This window comes from Pundamilia nyererei, unplaced genomic scaffold, assembly GCF_000239375.1.
Source record: "Pundamilia nyererei isolate P.nyererei 1_Seehausen unplaced genomic scaffold, PunNye1.0 scaffold00136, whole genome shotgun sequence".
NCBI lineage: Eukaryota > Metazoa > Chordata > Actinopteri > Cichliformes > Cichlidae > Pundamilia > Pundamilia nyererei.
The window spans coordinates 1410215-1421455 of NW_005187537.1; the positions used below are offsets into that span (position 1 = coordinate 1410215).

At 42.4% G+C, this 11241-nt stretch overlaps 1 protein-coding gene across 1 annotated transcript; it reads left to right on the plus strand.

Annotated features, from left to right (window-relative positions):
* The first annotated feature begins 634 nt into the window (after window positions 1-634).
* rrp12 (ribosomal RNA processing 12 homolog) lies at window positions 635-10620 on the plus strand. The gene is made up of 34 exons (XM_005743882.1): window positions 635-962; window positions 2045-2268; window positions 2387-2470; window positions 2589-2665; window positions 2996-3101; window positions 3187-3303; window positions 3454-3592; window positions 3704-3831; window positions 3925-4023; window positions 4121-4212; window positions 4298-4409; window positions 4508-4608; window positions 4718-4832; window positions 4917-5059; window positions 5138-5259; window positions 5360-5424; window positions 5523-5685; window positions 6238-6392; window positions 6887-6954; window positions 7316-7409; window positions 7528-7686; window positions 7802-7882; window positions 7968-8073; window positions 8184-8291; window positions 8383-8540; window positions 8614-8705; window positions 8803-8958; window positions 9051-9223; window positions 9316-9426; window positions 9506-9552; window positions 9644-9722; window positions 9832-9899; window positions 9990-10072; window positions 10172-10620. Exons 1-34 carry the CDS (start codon window positions 824-826, stop codon window positions 10272-10274), a joined length of 3867 nt encoding a protein of 1288 aa, XP_005743939.1. The 5' UTR covers window positions 635-823; the 3' UTR covers window positions 10275-10620.
* The last annotated feature ends 621 nt before the right edge of the window (window positions 10621-11241 follow it).

An 11241-nucleotide genomic window follows, 5' to 3' on the forward strand; every position in this document is an offset into this window, starting at 1 on the left:
GCATTTCTATAATCTTTGATCGTGCAACTTTGGTAAGCCCGTGTGACTGTTCTTGCATCGCAGGATTGTCACCAGCTGGTCTTCTGCTGTTGTAGCCCATCTCTATGTTGGGCCTTCAGAGATGCTCTTCTGCATACATTATCTGAGTTATGTTACCTTCATGTCCTCCATTCTCCCTTGATCTCTGGCATCAGCAAGACATTTTTGCTCACTAGATTTTCTTTTTTTCAGGCCATCATCTGTAAGAGAGATGTTTGTGTGAGGAAAATCCCAGCAGATCAGCAGTTTCTGAGATACTCATTCCAGCCTATCTCACACCAAGAACCACACCACCTTCAAAGTCAATTAAATCTCCTTTCATCCCCTTTCTGATGCTTGGTTTAAACTTCAGCAGGTCATCATGACCATGTCTACATGCCTAAATACACTGAGTTGCTGCCATGTGATTGGCTGATAAGATGTTTGTGATAAAGCAGTTGAAAATGTGTACCTAAAATGGCAGACGGGTGTAATGACTGGCTGTATTTTTGTATCATCGTTCTTTTTATATGGTTTTATATGCCACACCTGACAAAGCTATACTTAAATTAAGGTCACGGGTTTCCTTTATCTGCAGAAGAGGTCATATCTCTCTTTAGACGATGGCAGTCAGAGTAGTTGCAGTCATGGACCGTATGCTCGTGCTATTCACGCTGTCTGTGGTGGACAGCGCCATCTTCAGGAAACATAACTTGTGACACGTGAGCAAAGCTGTGACGTAGTTTGGTAGGCGACAGAATCGGGCACAGTTGGTGGTGTAACGTGATTATTTTCAGTCCCGAAAATGGTGAAATCGGGGAAACTTCGCTCTGGGACGGCGTCGAAGCTCAAACGGTGGAAAAAAGGACACAGCAGCGACTCTAACCCGCAGACGAGTCGCTTCCGTCAGGCTGCTAAAAGCCGCTTCTTCAGCCGACCCACCGGTAAGCGTTCCCTCTACACGTGGGTCTCCGGCTAGCGTTAGCCATTTAATCTTTCTAGGTTTTGACACAATCAGCAGCCACATTCAAGCTGCTGGCAGAAACTTTAACGTCATATCGCCACATCTATATCTTTTTGTCAGGTTAAATAACTTGTATGTCAGTTTAGTTTTAGAGCAACAGCTACTTGTGTGTTTGGAGCTCAAAGTCCAAGCTATCATCTTTAGTTGTGTAAAAGTATCTGCCCTGCACCTATTAAGCCTAGAAAAGATGTGCTTTACAATAAATGTGCAAAGTTTGTCAGTTATTAGACGCAAAGGTGGTTGTTTTGGCTCTGTAGCCAGCTGATTGTATGAGCAACAGCATGTTTAGGTTTGAACATCCAGCTGTGATTTGAGTATTTACATCAGCACACTGGGTGAAGCGTGCACAAGTGACTCCCCTTTACTTATCTGGTCTGCTTAATTATGAGAGTCCAAAGTAACTAAAGAATAGTGTAGCAACAGTTAGGATGGTTATTGGTAAGATATTGTTGTCGTCAGTGGTGATCTAAGCTCAGACTGTCAATTCACTTTATTGATTCCTGCTCAGTTTTTTTCCTAAGACTAAAAGGTTGGCCTGTACATATTTTCAGCATCAGCTGTTTTATTATTGAGTCTGAACATATTGTAGAAACAAAATAAGAAAACTGGTTGCATCGGACTAAGGTGTGCAAAGGCTCCAATACTTTGGAATTGTCTTTACTGTTTTGGAAATGTCTGAAAAAGCATGCATGCATGGAAAATTAGATGATAGGTTTGGTGGCATGCAACTATGATTGACTGGTTGATTTGGTAGTGGTTCACAGTTAGCATGCCTAAATAAAAAGCAGCTTGGTCTCCTCCTCTTTGGGAAGGTTAATTGATTGTTTTTTTTTCCAAGTCAACCACATGCTTGTGCAGGTGAGGTTAGGTAATCCGTCATTCAAAGGGAAAAACTAAAGGTCGCGCTTTCTTGCACATCTGTCTCCATGTCTAATTTGGGGTAAGAATTTGGTGTAATAAGGTTTTAGGATTCAGTTTTTGTTTTTTGTTTTAACCCCACAGGAAAGAGTGATCTCACAATCGATGCTCTCAAGCTTCACAATGAGCTGCAGGCCGGTCCGCTGGAGATCGGCACTCGTAAAGATGCCGCCATGGAAGAAGAGCCAGAAGAGGCTGTATCACAAAGAAGTTCGGGTACCTTCCTCAGTGGCCTATCAGACTGCTCCAACCTTACCTTTAGAAAGGTGCAGCGCTTCTGGGAGTCTAATTCAGCTGCACACAAAGAGGTGGGCATCACTTTTATGATGGGCCATTTATTGATAACATTTTAGTTTGTGTGCTGTTTATATTGTGAGCAAAGCTGGACAGTGAGCTTCCCTGCAGCTCTAACTTTGTCTTCTACAGATCTGTGCAGTGTTGGCAGCTGTTACTGAAGTGATCCGCAGTCAAGGTGGGAAGGAGACTGAAACAGAGTACTTTGCTGCTTTGGTGAGTGCTTTTTAAAAAAAAAAAGATTCTTTTAGATTTTATGGTGTGGTTTGATCGAAAGGCAACGTAAATCAAGGTTTTGTTTTTCAAAATCCACTAAATCCTATTTTCCCCTAAGATGACCACCCTGGAGGTTGTGGATACAGCAGAATCCCAGGCTGCAGTGGCATACCTCCTCAACCTTGTCATGAAACGGTAGGACCCAAATACTTAAATGTTACTCCACTAAGCAGCACTGTTTCCTCACAATAACTAGTTTCCTGGTTTGAACCCTGGCTTGGGACTTTTTTTTTTCTCTCTCTCTTGAGTTTGCACGGTCTCTCAACCATGGGTTTACTTAGGCTTCTTCTCACAGTTCAGAGACATGCGTGTTAGGTTAACTGATGATATTCTCCACCCGCCATCGACAGAAAGTAGAGAAAGTCCATAAAGTGTTAAGATATATAAGCGTGGCTTATAATGTCCACAATAAATACAACTGGTGTATTGCATTTTTCCATCTGCTTGACGTGTTGCATTCCTTAGTGTTCCTGCTCCGGTCCTCAAGTCGAAGTTTTCCGACACCACCAAGGCTCTGATGGATGTCATGTCCAAACAGGCCACATCTGACACTACCTCGGCACTCAGATGGGTAAGTGGGCTTGTTTCTGTGTCTGTTTGGCTCTTCTTTTGACAACTGCAGCAATGCTTAGCTTTGTTATTTTTCTCCTCTGCAGATACTGTCATGTCTGGCCACTCTATTGAGGAAGCAGGACGCATCTGTGTGGACTTACCCATCTACTCTCCAGGCTTACCATGGCCTTCTCAGCTTCACAGTGCACAACAAGCCTAAGGCGAGTCCCACCAACCTGCTCGTAACTGCTCAGCCACACTGAACAGACACGTTCAGTCTGTCTTGGATTTACTGCTCATCAGCTGTATTAAACATTCAGTGAAATACTAAAAGTGAGGACATTTGTGCCATTGAATTTTTTTCCTTTCAGGTCCGTAAAGCAGCACAGCAAGGTGTTTGCTCCATTCTTAGAGGCAGTGACTTCCTGTTTACAGAAAATGCTCCAGCCCATCATCCTGCTGCAGTTACCACAGCCAAATTCTGCATAAAAGAAATGGAGCAAGCAGGAGGTGAGACAACAGGTTTATTAGGACCGCGGGTTGTTCTCTATATGATGAAGGTTTGTGCGACTCTATGGCTGTCCAGCAGGTTGTGGGTAATGTTTGTGTTTTTCCCCATAGGCAGTAAAGAGGACACAACCACACTCCATGTGCTTGGCCTTTTGAAGGAGCTGATGGGGACGTTTCCTCTGGGAGCTGTCAAGTCCTGTTGTGAGACTCTGCTGCGAGTGATGACACTCAGTCATGTGGTGAGAACACAAAAATATTCATAGGTGCTGCCAAATCCCCCTTATTCATCATCGTGGATACTCAAATATAGTTGTCGATGTCTCTGACTGTAGTTGGTGACCGCTAGTGCCATGCAGGCCTTTCATCAGCTGTTCAGCGGGAAGCCCAATGCTTCGACGCTCTCACCAGAACTCAACGCACAGATCATCACTGTGAGTGAACATAAACCAAACAAGATTTTTAAAGTTCGATTTTTAGTTATAATGCAAAGCTTGGTGTGAAAACTCAATTGTCATCTCTTATCTCCAGGCTCTGTACGATTACCTGCCCAGTGAGAATGATTTACAGCCTCTGCTCGCTTGGCTTGCTGTCATGGAGAAAGCGCACATTCACCTGGCGAGGTAATAAATGAAAACAGTACAACAGATTCCCATAACTGTGCATTTTCCAGTCCGACTGTTGGTCCACAACATCCTTGTCGTCTAGTTTGCAGAGTTCTCTGAGTTTGGGTCACCTCCCTCGCCTCTTTTCTGCTGCGATGTCCTGCTTGTTGTCACCTCACACTCAGGTGGTTTCTGCAGCCACCAACACATTAAAGGTAAGGGACAATGAAGATGGGTATCTTTAGCAGATGATGATGTAAATGCTTGTGTGCACGCTCCCAGATGAAGATTTATTCCTGGTTAACTCTTCCAGACGTTGTTGACTGAATGCGTTGCCTCTCCTATGGAGGAAATGGGCACCGTCACTGGCACAGCATCTTCAGGGAACTCCTCCTATGTCTGCAAAATGTTTCGGTATGTTTCCTAGTGTTAAGCATGCTAGTCTGTCTTTTTTCCTTTTTGTTCTTAGGAACTACATATAAATGTTCATCATTACGATTGTGGCTGTGCATGTGTGTTTCAGTATTGTAGAAGAAGGATTGTCCTATCGCTTCCATGCCTCTTGGCCGTTTGTGCTGCAGATTCTGGGTTGCTTCTATCGAGTTGCAGGGAAACAAGCTCATCCCATCATGACTAAGGTATTGCCACAAAATTTTGCTGATCACTAGGCTGTCAAAGTAAGATAAGTTTGCTTAACTCCATGCTTTTTTTGTCTTGGACAGTCTCTGCAATCTCTGGCAGACCTGCGCTCCACTCCTCATTTTGCCTTCAGTGGAGAGTTGGACCTGGCTGTAGGAGGAGCTGTGGAGAGCATGGGGCCCGAAGTGGTGCTAGGTGCCGTGCCTCTCAACATCACTGGCTATGAGTAAGGACACAAACATAGTAGTATTCTTGATGTTTTTATTGCTTAACAAATTAACAAACTTTTTTTTTCTTTCTTCAGCGATGACTTGGAGTTCCCACGCAGCTGGCTGGTCCCAGTCATAAGAGATCATGTGAAGAACACTCATCTTAGTTTCTTCACTTCCTATTTCCTCCCTCTGGCTTCTACACTTAAACAGAGAGGTAAACAAAAAGGGGTATGGTCCTTTGGAGGGTTAGGTAGAACAAAGGTGCATTTTCTGGCTTGTGTGTACTGATAGATCGCTCTGTGATTGTGTTGTAGCTGTAGAGTTGGAGCAAACAGGGCAAAAACTGGAGGCCAAAGTCTATGACACCTTACAGCTTCAGGTACTTTTACAAACTTCATGTAAATAAGTCAACAGAACCACTTAATGAATTATTACAATTTTTTAGTGCGTGTTGCTTTCTTCTTTTTCTTTCTTTAGATTTGGACCATGCTTCCTGGCTTCTGTACGTGCCCTGTGGACGTGCTGACAGCTTTTAAAGGCATTGCCCGCACTCTTGGTATGGCTGTCAATGAACGGCCAGACCTGAGGCTCACAGTATGTCAGGCCCTACGCACCATTATCAACAAGAGCTGCTCAACAGGTAGGAAAACACATGGTCGAACAGTAAGAGAACAATATAATCCTATGTCTGCTCAATTATGGAAACATTCATAACCCTGAGTATTTTGGTCAATATTAACATCATGTTTATCCAACATGATTATTCATTAACTTTAGAAGCAACATCCACTTATTGAACTTAAATGTCTCAACAGTGGATCACCTTAAACTTTGAATATAAGTCGATTACAACAAAAATGAAATTGAAGTGAGATGCAGAGTCATAGAGGTAAGATTCAGAAAAAGACCATGAAGCCTGTCACAAAGAGCACATTTGGAGGCCAGTGCCACAGCGCTGGTGGGAGGCCTGGAGGTTCACATGAAAAGAAAAAACAGAAGTTGATTTGTATAATTGGAAAAGAAACAGTCCCTTAATACAAGATCATCATTTCTTTATGCCCTTTATCTTGTTGTAATAATTGAAAGATAAAAAGGTATCTGGGGGTTAAATCAAGTCACCCAACACTTGAATCTTCTAAATTTGTTCATTTACAGCGTTTTGTGTCCTTTTTTTTTTTTTTTCCCACTGCAGAAGAAGAAAAGGCCGAAGTGGGCCGCTTCTCTAAGAATTTCCTGCCCATCCTTTTCAATGTGTACAGCCAGCAGCCTGCTAATGGAGAGTCTGGAACCTACAGGATGGCTGTGCTGGACACCATCAAAGTGTATTTGGGTATCACTGAAATGCCGGTTAGTACGGCTTATTTTTCTTGCATTCTTTCGCACTAAATTGCATGCAGTTACTGCCATATTGAACACTTTGAAGTGCTCCAGCCATTGAGAGCTGATCATGCACTATATGGTCAGAAGTACTGGGCTACCTACACTTTACACACCATGCCATGAAGCTCCTGGCACACAGTTTTTGTGCTGATGTTAATGCCAGAGGTGGTTTGGATTCTTTTACAGACTATGAGCCTCAGCACTCAGTGTGCCTGCTCTGTAACCTAAATGTTTCCATTTCCAACAATGCCACTTGTAGACATGTAATAACCTGACTTGTTGCAATGAGCTCTTTAATATGATGTGTGGCCCAGTACTTTTCATACGACATATTTCAGCGTATCTAATCTGAATTTGTACAGAAATTAATATATTTATAGGCAATCAAGGCCATCATAGGCCATATTTCTTATGCTGGTTTATCACTAATGATAATAATAAAAAAAAATATCAACCCTCAGATGATCTGCACATTCCTGCAAAAAGCCACAGAGAGGTTGTCCAGCGCAGAATCAAATGAGTTCATACGGTAAGTCATAAATGAGAATCTCTTGCCATCACCTTCTCTCCTTCTGAATCGGTGATTTATATACACTGAGCTACATGAGCCAGAGGATTAAGAAGTGGGTGACATTGGTCATCTTTTTAAAATGTAATAGTCTGCTCAGGGAACCTTGGGTCTTGTCATTCATTTGGATATTATGCAATATCCACTCAGGTATGGGTGGAAAAAACCCCAGTGCACCTCTGATTTCACTCTCTGATGCCAGCAGCCTCCTTCAGCAGAAAATTACACACAACCTGATCAGGAACAGCTTGAGGAACGAAGCCTCTAAACATCCCCCATTGTCCAATTGATTCTTTTTGTTTTGGCTTTATTTGCATTTTAGGCTGTCAGTGATGGATCTTGTCGTTGCTATGGCTCCCTGTGTTGATGAAGTCACCATGACTAAAACCTTTGAGCTGATAAGGCCATATCTGGAGGTAAGAGCACTTGTAGTTTCTGATTTAAACCCATCAAACTTGAGTAGTATTCTTGTTAACTGTGTCTCTGTTGGTGCATTTTTTATTTTATTTTTTAATTGATTTATTTCTTTTTCAGACAAAAGAGCCAAGCATGCAGAAGAAGGCGTACCGTGTGCTAGAGGAGATGTGTGGAGGAGAGAGAGATGCATGTAGATCGTTTGTCATGTCCAATCTGGAAACACTCAAAGTCGTGCTGCTTGAGACTCTGAAAAACGCCTCTTCACCTGCAAAAAGGGTGAGTGTGCTGTTTGAAAGAGAAGTAAAATAAACGAGACACTCAAAGGGACTTTATATTTTGGTTTATACTGCTGTCTGATTTTTATCTTCCTGTTTGTATTGCTTTTCCACAGCCGAGACTTAAGTGTCTGAGCCACATCGTAAGCAGGTTAAATGAAGATCATAAAGACTTTATCACCACGCTGCTGCCAGAGGTATTGTCACAAACAAGTGCTGGCAAACACAGAGAGATGGACTACTGGTTTTTGTCAGTTTTTATAAGGATGTTGTGTCTTTCAGGTGATCATATGTACGAAGGAGGTGTCTGTTGGTGCTCGTAAGAGTGCCTATAATCTGCTGGTGGAAATAGGAAATGCTTTTGTCCGCTTCTGTGGAAATACTAAAGGTAACATACATACATATTGTTTCTGCTAAATTTGCACGGACCCAAATCTTTCCACAAAAAAACTTGATTGTAAAGGTTTGTAATTAGTTGCGCTTCCATCTCTGATCCAGATGCCATGGAGCAGTATTTAGTGATGGTGTATGCAGGACTCACGGGCTCCGTCACCATGATCACTTGCACAGTGTTGGCTCTCACACGCCTCGTGTTTGAGTACAAAGGTAGGCCTGCTGACTTTCAGCAATTCAGTGGTGTTGATTTCAAGGTTTAGAGTCTCGGACTGGATTCAGTGTGCTTCCTTTTCTTTCTCAGACTCCATAGAGCTGACCACCATGGAGCAGCTGCTGCAAAACATTTGTCTGCTGCTGTCGTCTCATACCAGAGAGGTAGTGAAGGCTGCCTTAGGCTTCATCAAGGTCATCCTCTTCATCATGGACCCCAAGACCCTGGCCTCGCATGTCACTGTCATGGTATGTACTGTACATTGTAGTTAATGGAGTTGCATTATTTTATTTTATTAAATATTTTGTTGTTTTTGTTCAGATGGAAGGCATTGGAAACATTAGGGATGATATGAGAAGGCACTTCAGAACAAAGCTGAAGAACATCTTCACTAAATTCATCAGAAAATTTGGGTAAAGGCACCACATTCTTATAGATGCCATCAGGGCTCTGTCAGCTAGCTCGTGGCTCTAATTGTGTGTTTTGTTTTTTTCCTTGCTGTGTGCTCAGTTTTGAGCTGGTGAAGAGTATGCTCCCTGCAGAGCACCACAAGGTGCTAGCAAACATCCGCAAGGCTGAGGCTCGGAACAAGAGGCGGAAACAGGCCACAGAGGAGCAGGACGACTCTGAAAGTGAGCAGGAAGCACCTAAAGCAAAGGGTGAAAGGTAGGCCGCTGTTCCCAACATAAAACCCTGCCTTTCATCATGCATTTGCCCATCTCCTTCCTTTAAAAAACCAAAAACCTTCTGCCCTTAAGTATCGAGGAGATTCTTGCTGAGTCGGACAGTGATTTGTCAGAGGATGAAGGAAAGACTCGCGGTGCTCAGAAGAAAGCAGGCAAACAGCAGAAAGGACGGGCTTGGCTCAAAGAGGGAGAGGAAGATGACCCACTTAACTTCCTTGATCCTAAGGTTTCGCAGAGAGTGTTAGGTAAGACCATCTGTTTTGTTTTCAATGGGTGCTTTTTGCCTGCAGTTTAATTTCTGAACAAAAGTATACTCAGTTTTGTTGTCGTTTCATAGCCACAAACCCAGAGCTGAAGAAGAGTGCCAAGGCTGACCACGGCTTTAAAGTGACCTCAGATGGACGGTTGATCATTAAAGAAGATGAAGATGAGGATGTAAAGGACAAAGGTAAGTGAGATCCAGTGCTGATCCGTACATTGCTTAATGTGTGATCAGACAGTGATAACAATTTAAAAAAACCTCACAGATGGAGGTGAGATGGAGGACATCCTGGAAGAGGCTGGAGTCAAAAGTGTGAGTATTTAACCTTCAACCTACAGAGTTTGTCTTCTCTGGGACATTTCAGCACAATTTTATTTACTCTGTCCTTTCAAAATGCCCTCAGAAAAAGTCACAGAAGAGGAAGTTTAATGATGACAACTTTGATGATGAAATGGACATTGAACCCCAGTTGAAATATAAAGGTAACTTAAATTGAATTAACTTTTTTTAGCAACTTAAACAAGTTGCTAAAAAAAAGTTTAAGCAATTTAAAACACGTCATACTAATTATACGTCGTCTTTTTTACACAGCTGGAGGTTCAGGTATCCACAGACCCCTCGGACATGGCCAGGAATTTGGAGCCGATTACAAATCAAAGGTGAGTCTGAGAGCAGTAACTGGACTGTGATGTGGTCCTAGTTGTGAGCTGTAGTTCTGAATGGTTATTCTTTGGTCTTGCATCCCTCAGAAAGGAAAAGGAGATGTAAAGAAAAAAGGGAAGCTTGATCCTTACGCTTACATCCCTCTGAAGAAGGCCCAGCTCAATCGCAGGTATGAGCAGCTGCTGTTACTGTGTAGATCTGTAAAACTCTGAAAGCTCTGGAGTCTAAAAATTTGGTTGGTAACATATTTTTATTTATTCTCCCAAAGGAAACGTGCCAAACTGCAGGGCCAGTTCAAGGGCATGGTGAGAGGAGCCCAGAAGGGGGCGCTGTCTGGAAAGAAAATGCAGAAGAAAAAGAGGAAAGCCTGAAAACAAACAACAGAGTATTTTCCTCACTGGACTCTAAATGCACTGTGTGCAATGGCATGTTCATGTATATGCCAAACGTTTGACTTACACCTAGGATTTGCGTGTCTGTGTGTGTGTGTGTGTGTGTGTTTCTGATGAGTGTCTACAAAGGTGAAAGCAGTGTGTTATTAGACTTTGACATCTTTAAATGGTCCCTGACAGCTTTCACATTAGCAGATGTTTTACAGGCTTCCCCTGCCTTAATGGTTTTTGTTATCCTTTGGCTGTACATCAGAGAAATGTTTCTGCTATGATGAACACGAGTATATTTATGTGCTGAAATATACAAACAATATTGGAAGTGTGATGCGTGTCCTGTTATGTGTTCTTTGGTCCCTTGAGGGTGCTGTAGGCTTCTGAATAGTCGAAAAGCTGCATTCACGGAGCTTTTACAGCTCAATCTAAATGCACCATTAACTTTGTGGAATATTTGAACCTGTTATAGCTACTTAAGAGACTGAATCAAACAATGTAGGTTGCTTGTGCTATGGGGGTTAACATAAATTACAGTTACGTGATTCATTTTCCTTGGGTTGCTGTGAAATAAGTCGTGTCAGCTACTTAAGACACGTAAGAAATTTATCCCAATTAATTGTATTTTAACTTTTTCTTTTACAATAACCCCTAATTCCCAGTGAAACATGGTTTTACATGTTTTCTAGCAGCATTTATGTGTAAATATATGACAAATGTATCACCTATTTTTAGAATTGTGAATTTGAATAGCACGTAAAGCAGTTGTCAGAATTTAGGAGTTATTTTGCAGATAGCTACACCTGATCAAATATGCCAATTGCATGGCAGTAAATCAGTACACTTAGTTATGTAGACTTAGTCAAGATGACCTGCTGAAGTTCAAACCAAACATCAGGATGAGGAAGAAAATGGTTTTAAGTGACTCAGACTGTGTTGTGGTTGGTGGTGCCAG

Bases quoted from the DNA above. Each gene is read 5' to 3' on its own strand.
- rrp12 (XM_005743882.1), top strand. From the start codon at position 824: ATGGTGAAATCGGGGAAACTTCGCTCTGGGACGGCGTCGAAGCTCAAA. The intron at 5,686-6,237 runs GTAGGAAAACAC...TTCCCACTGCAG, and splicing joins CAACAAGAGCTGCTCAACAG to AAGAAGAAAAGGCCGAAGTG. The intron at 6,393-6,886 runs GTTAGTACGGCT...ATCAACCCTCAG, and splicing joins TGGGTATCACTGAAATGCCG to ATGATCTGCACATTCCTGCA.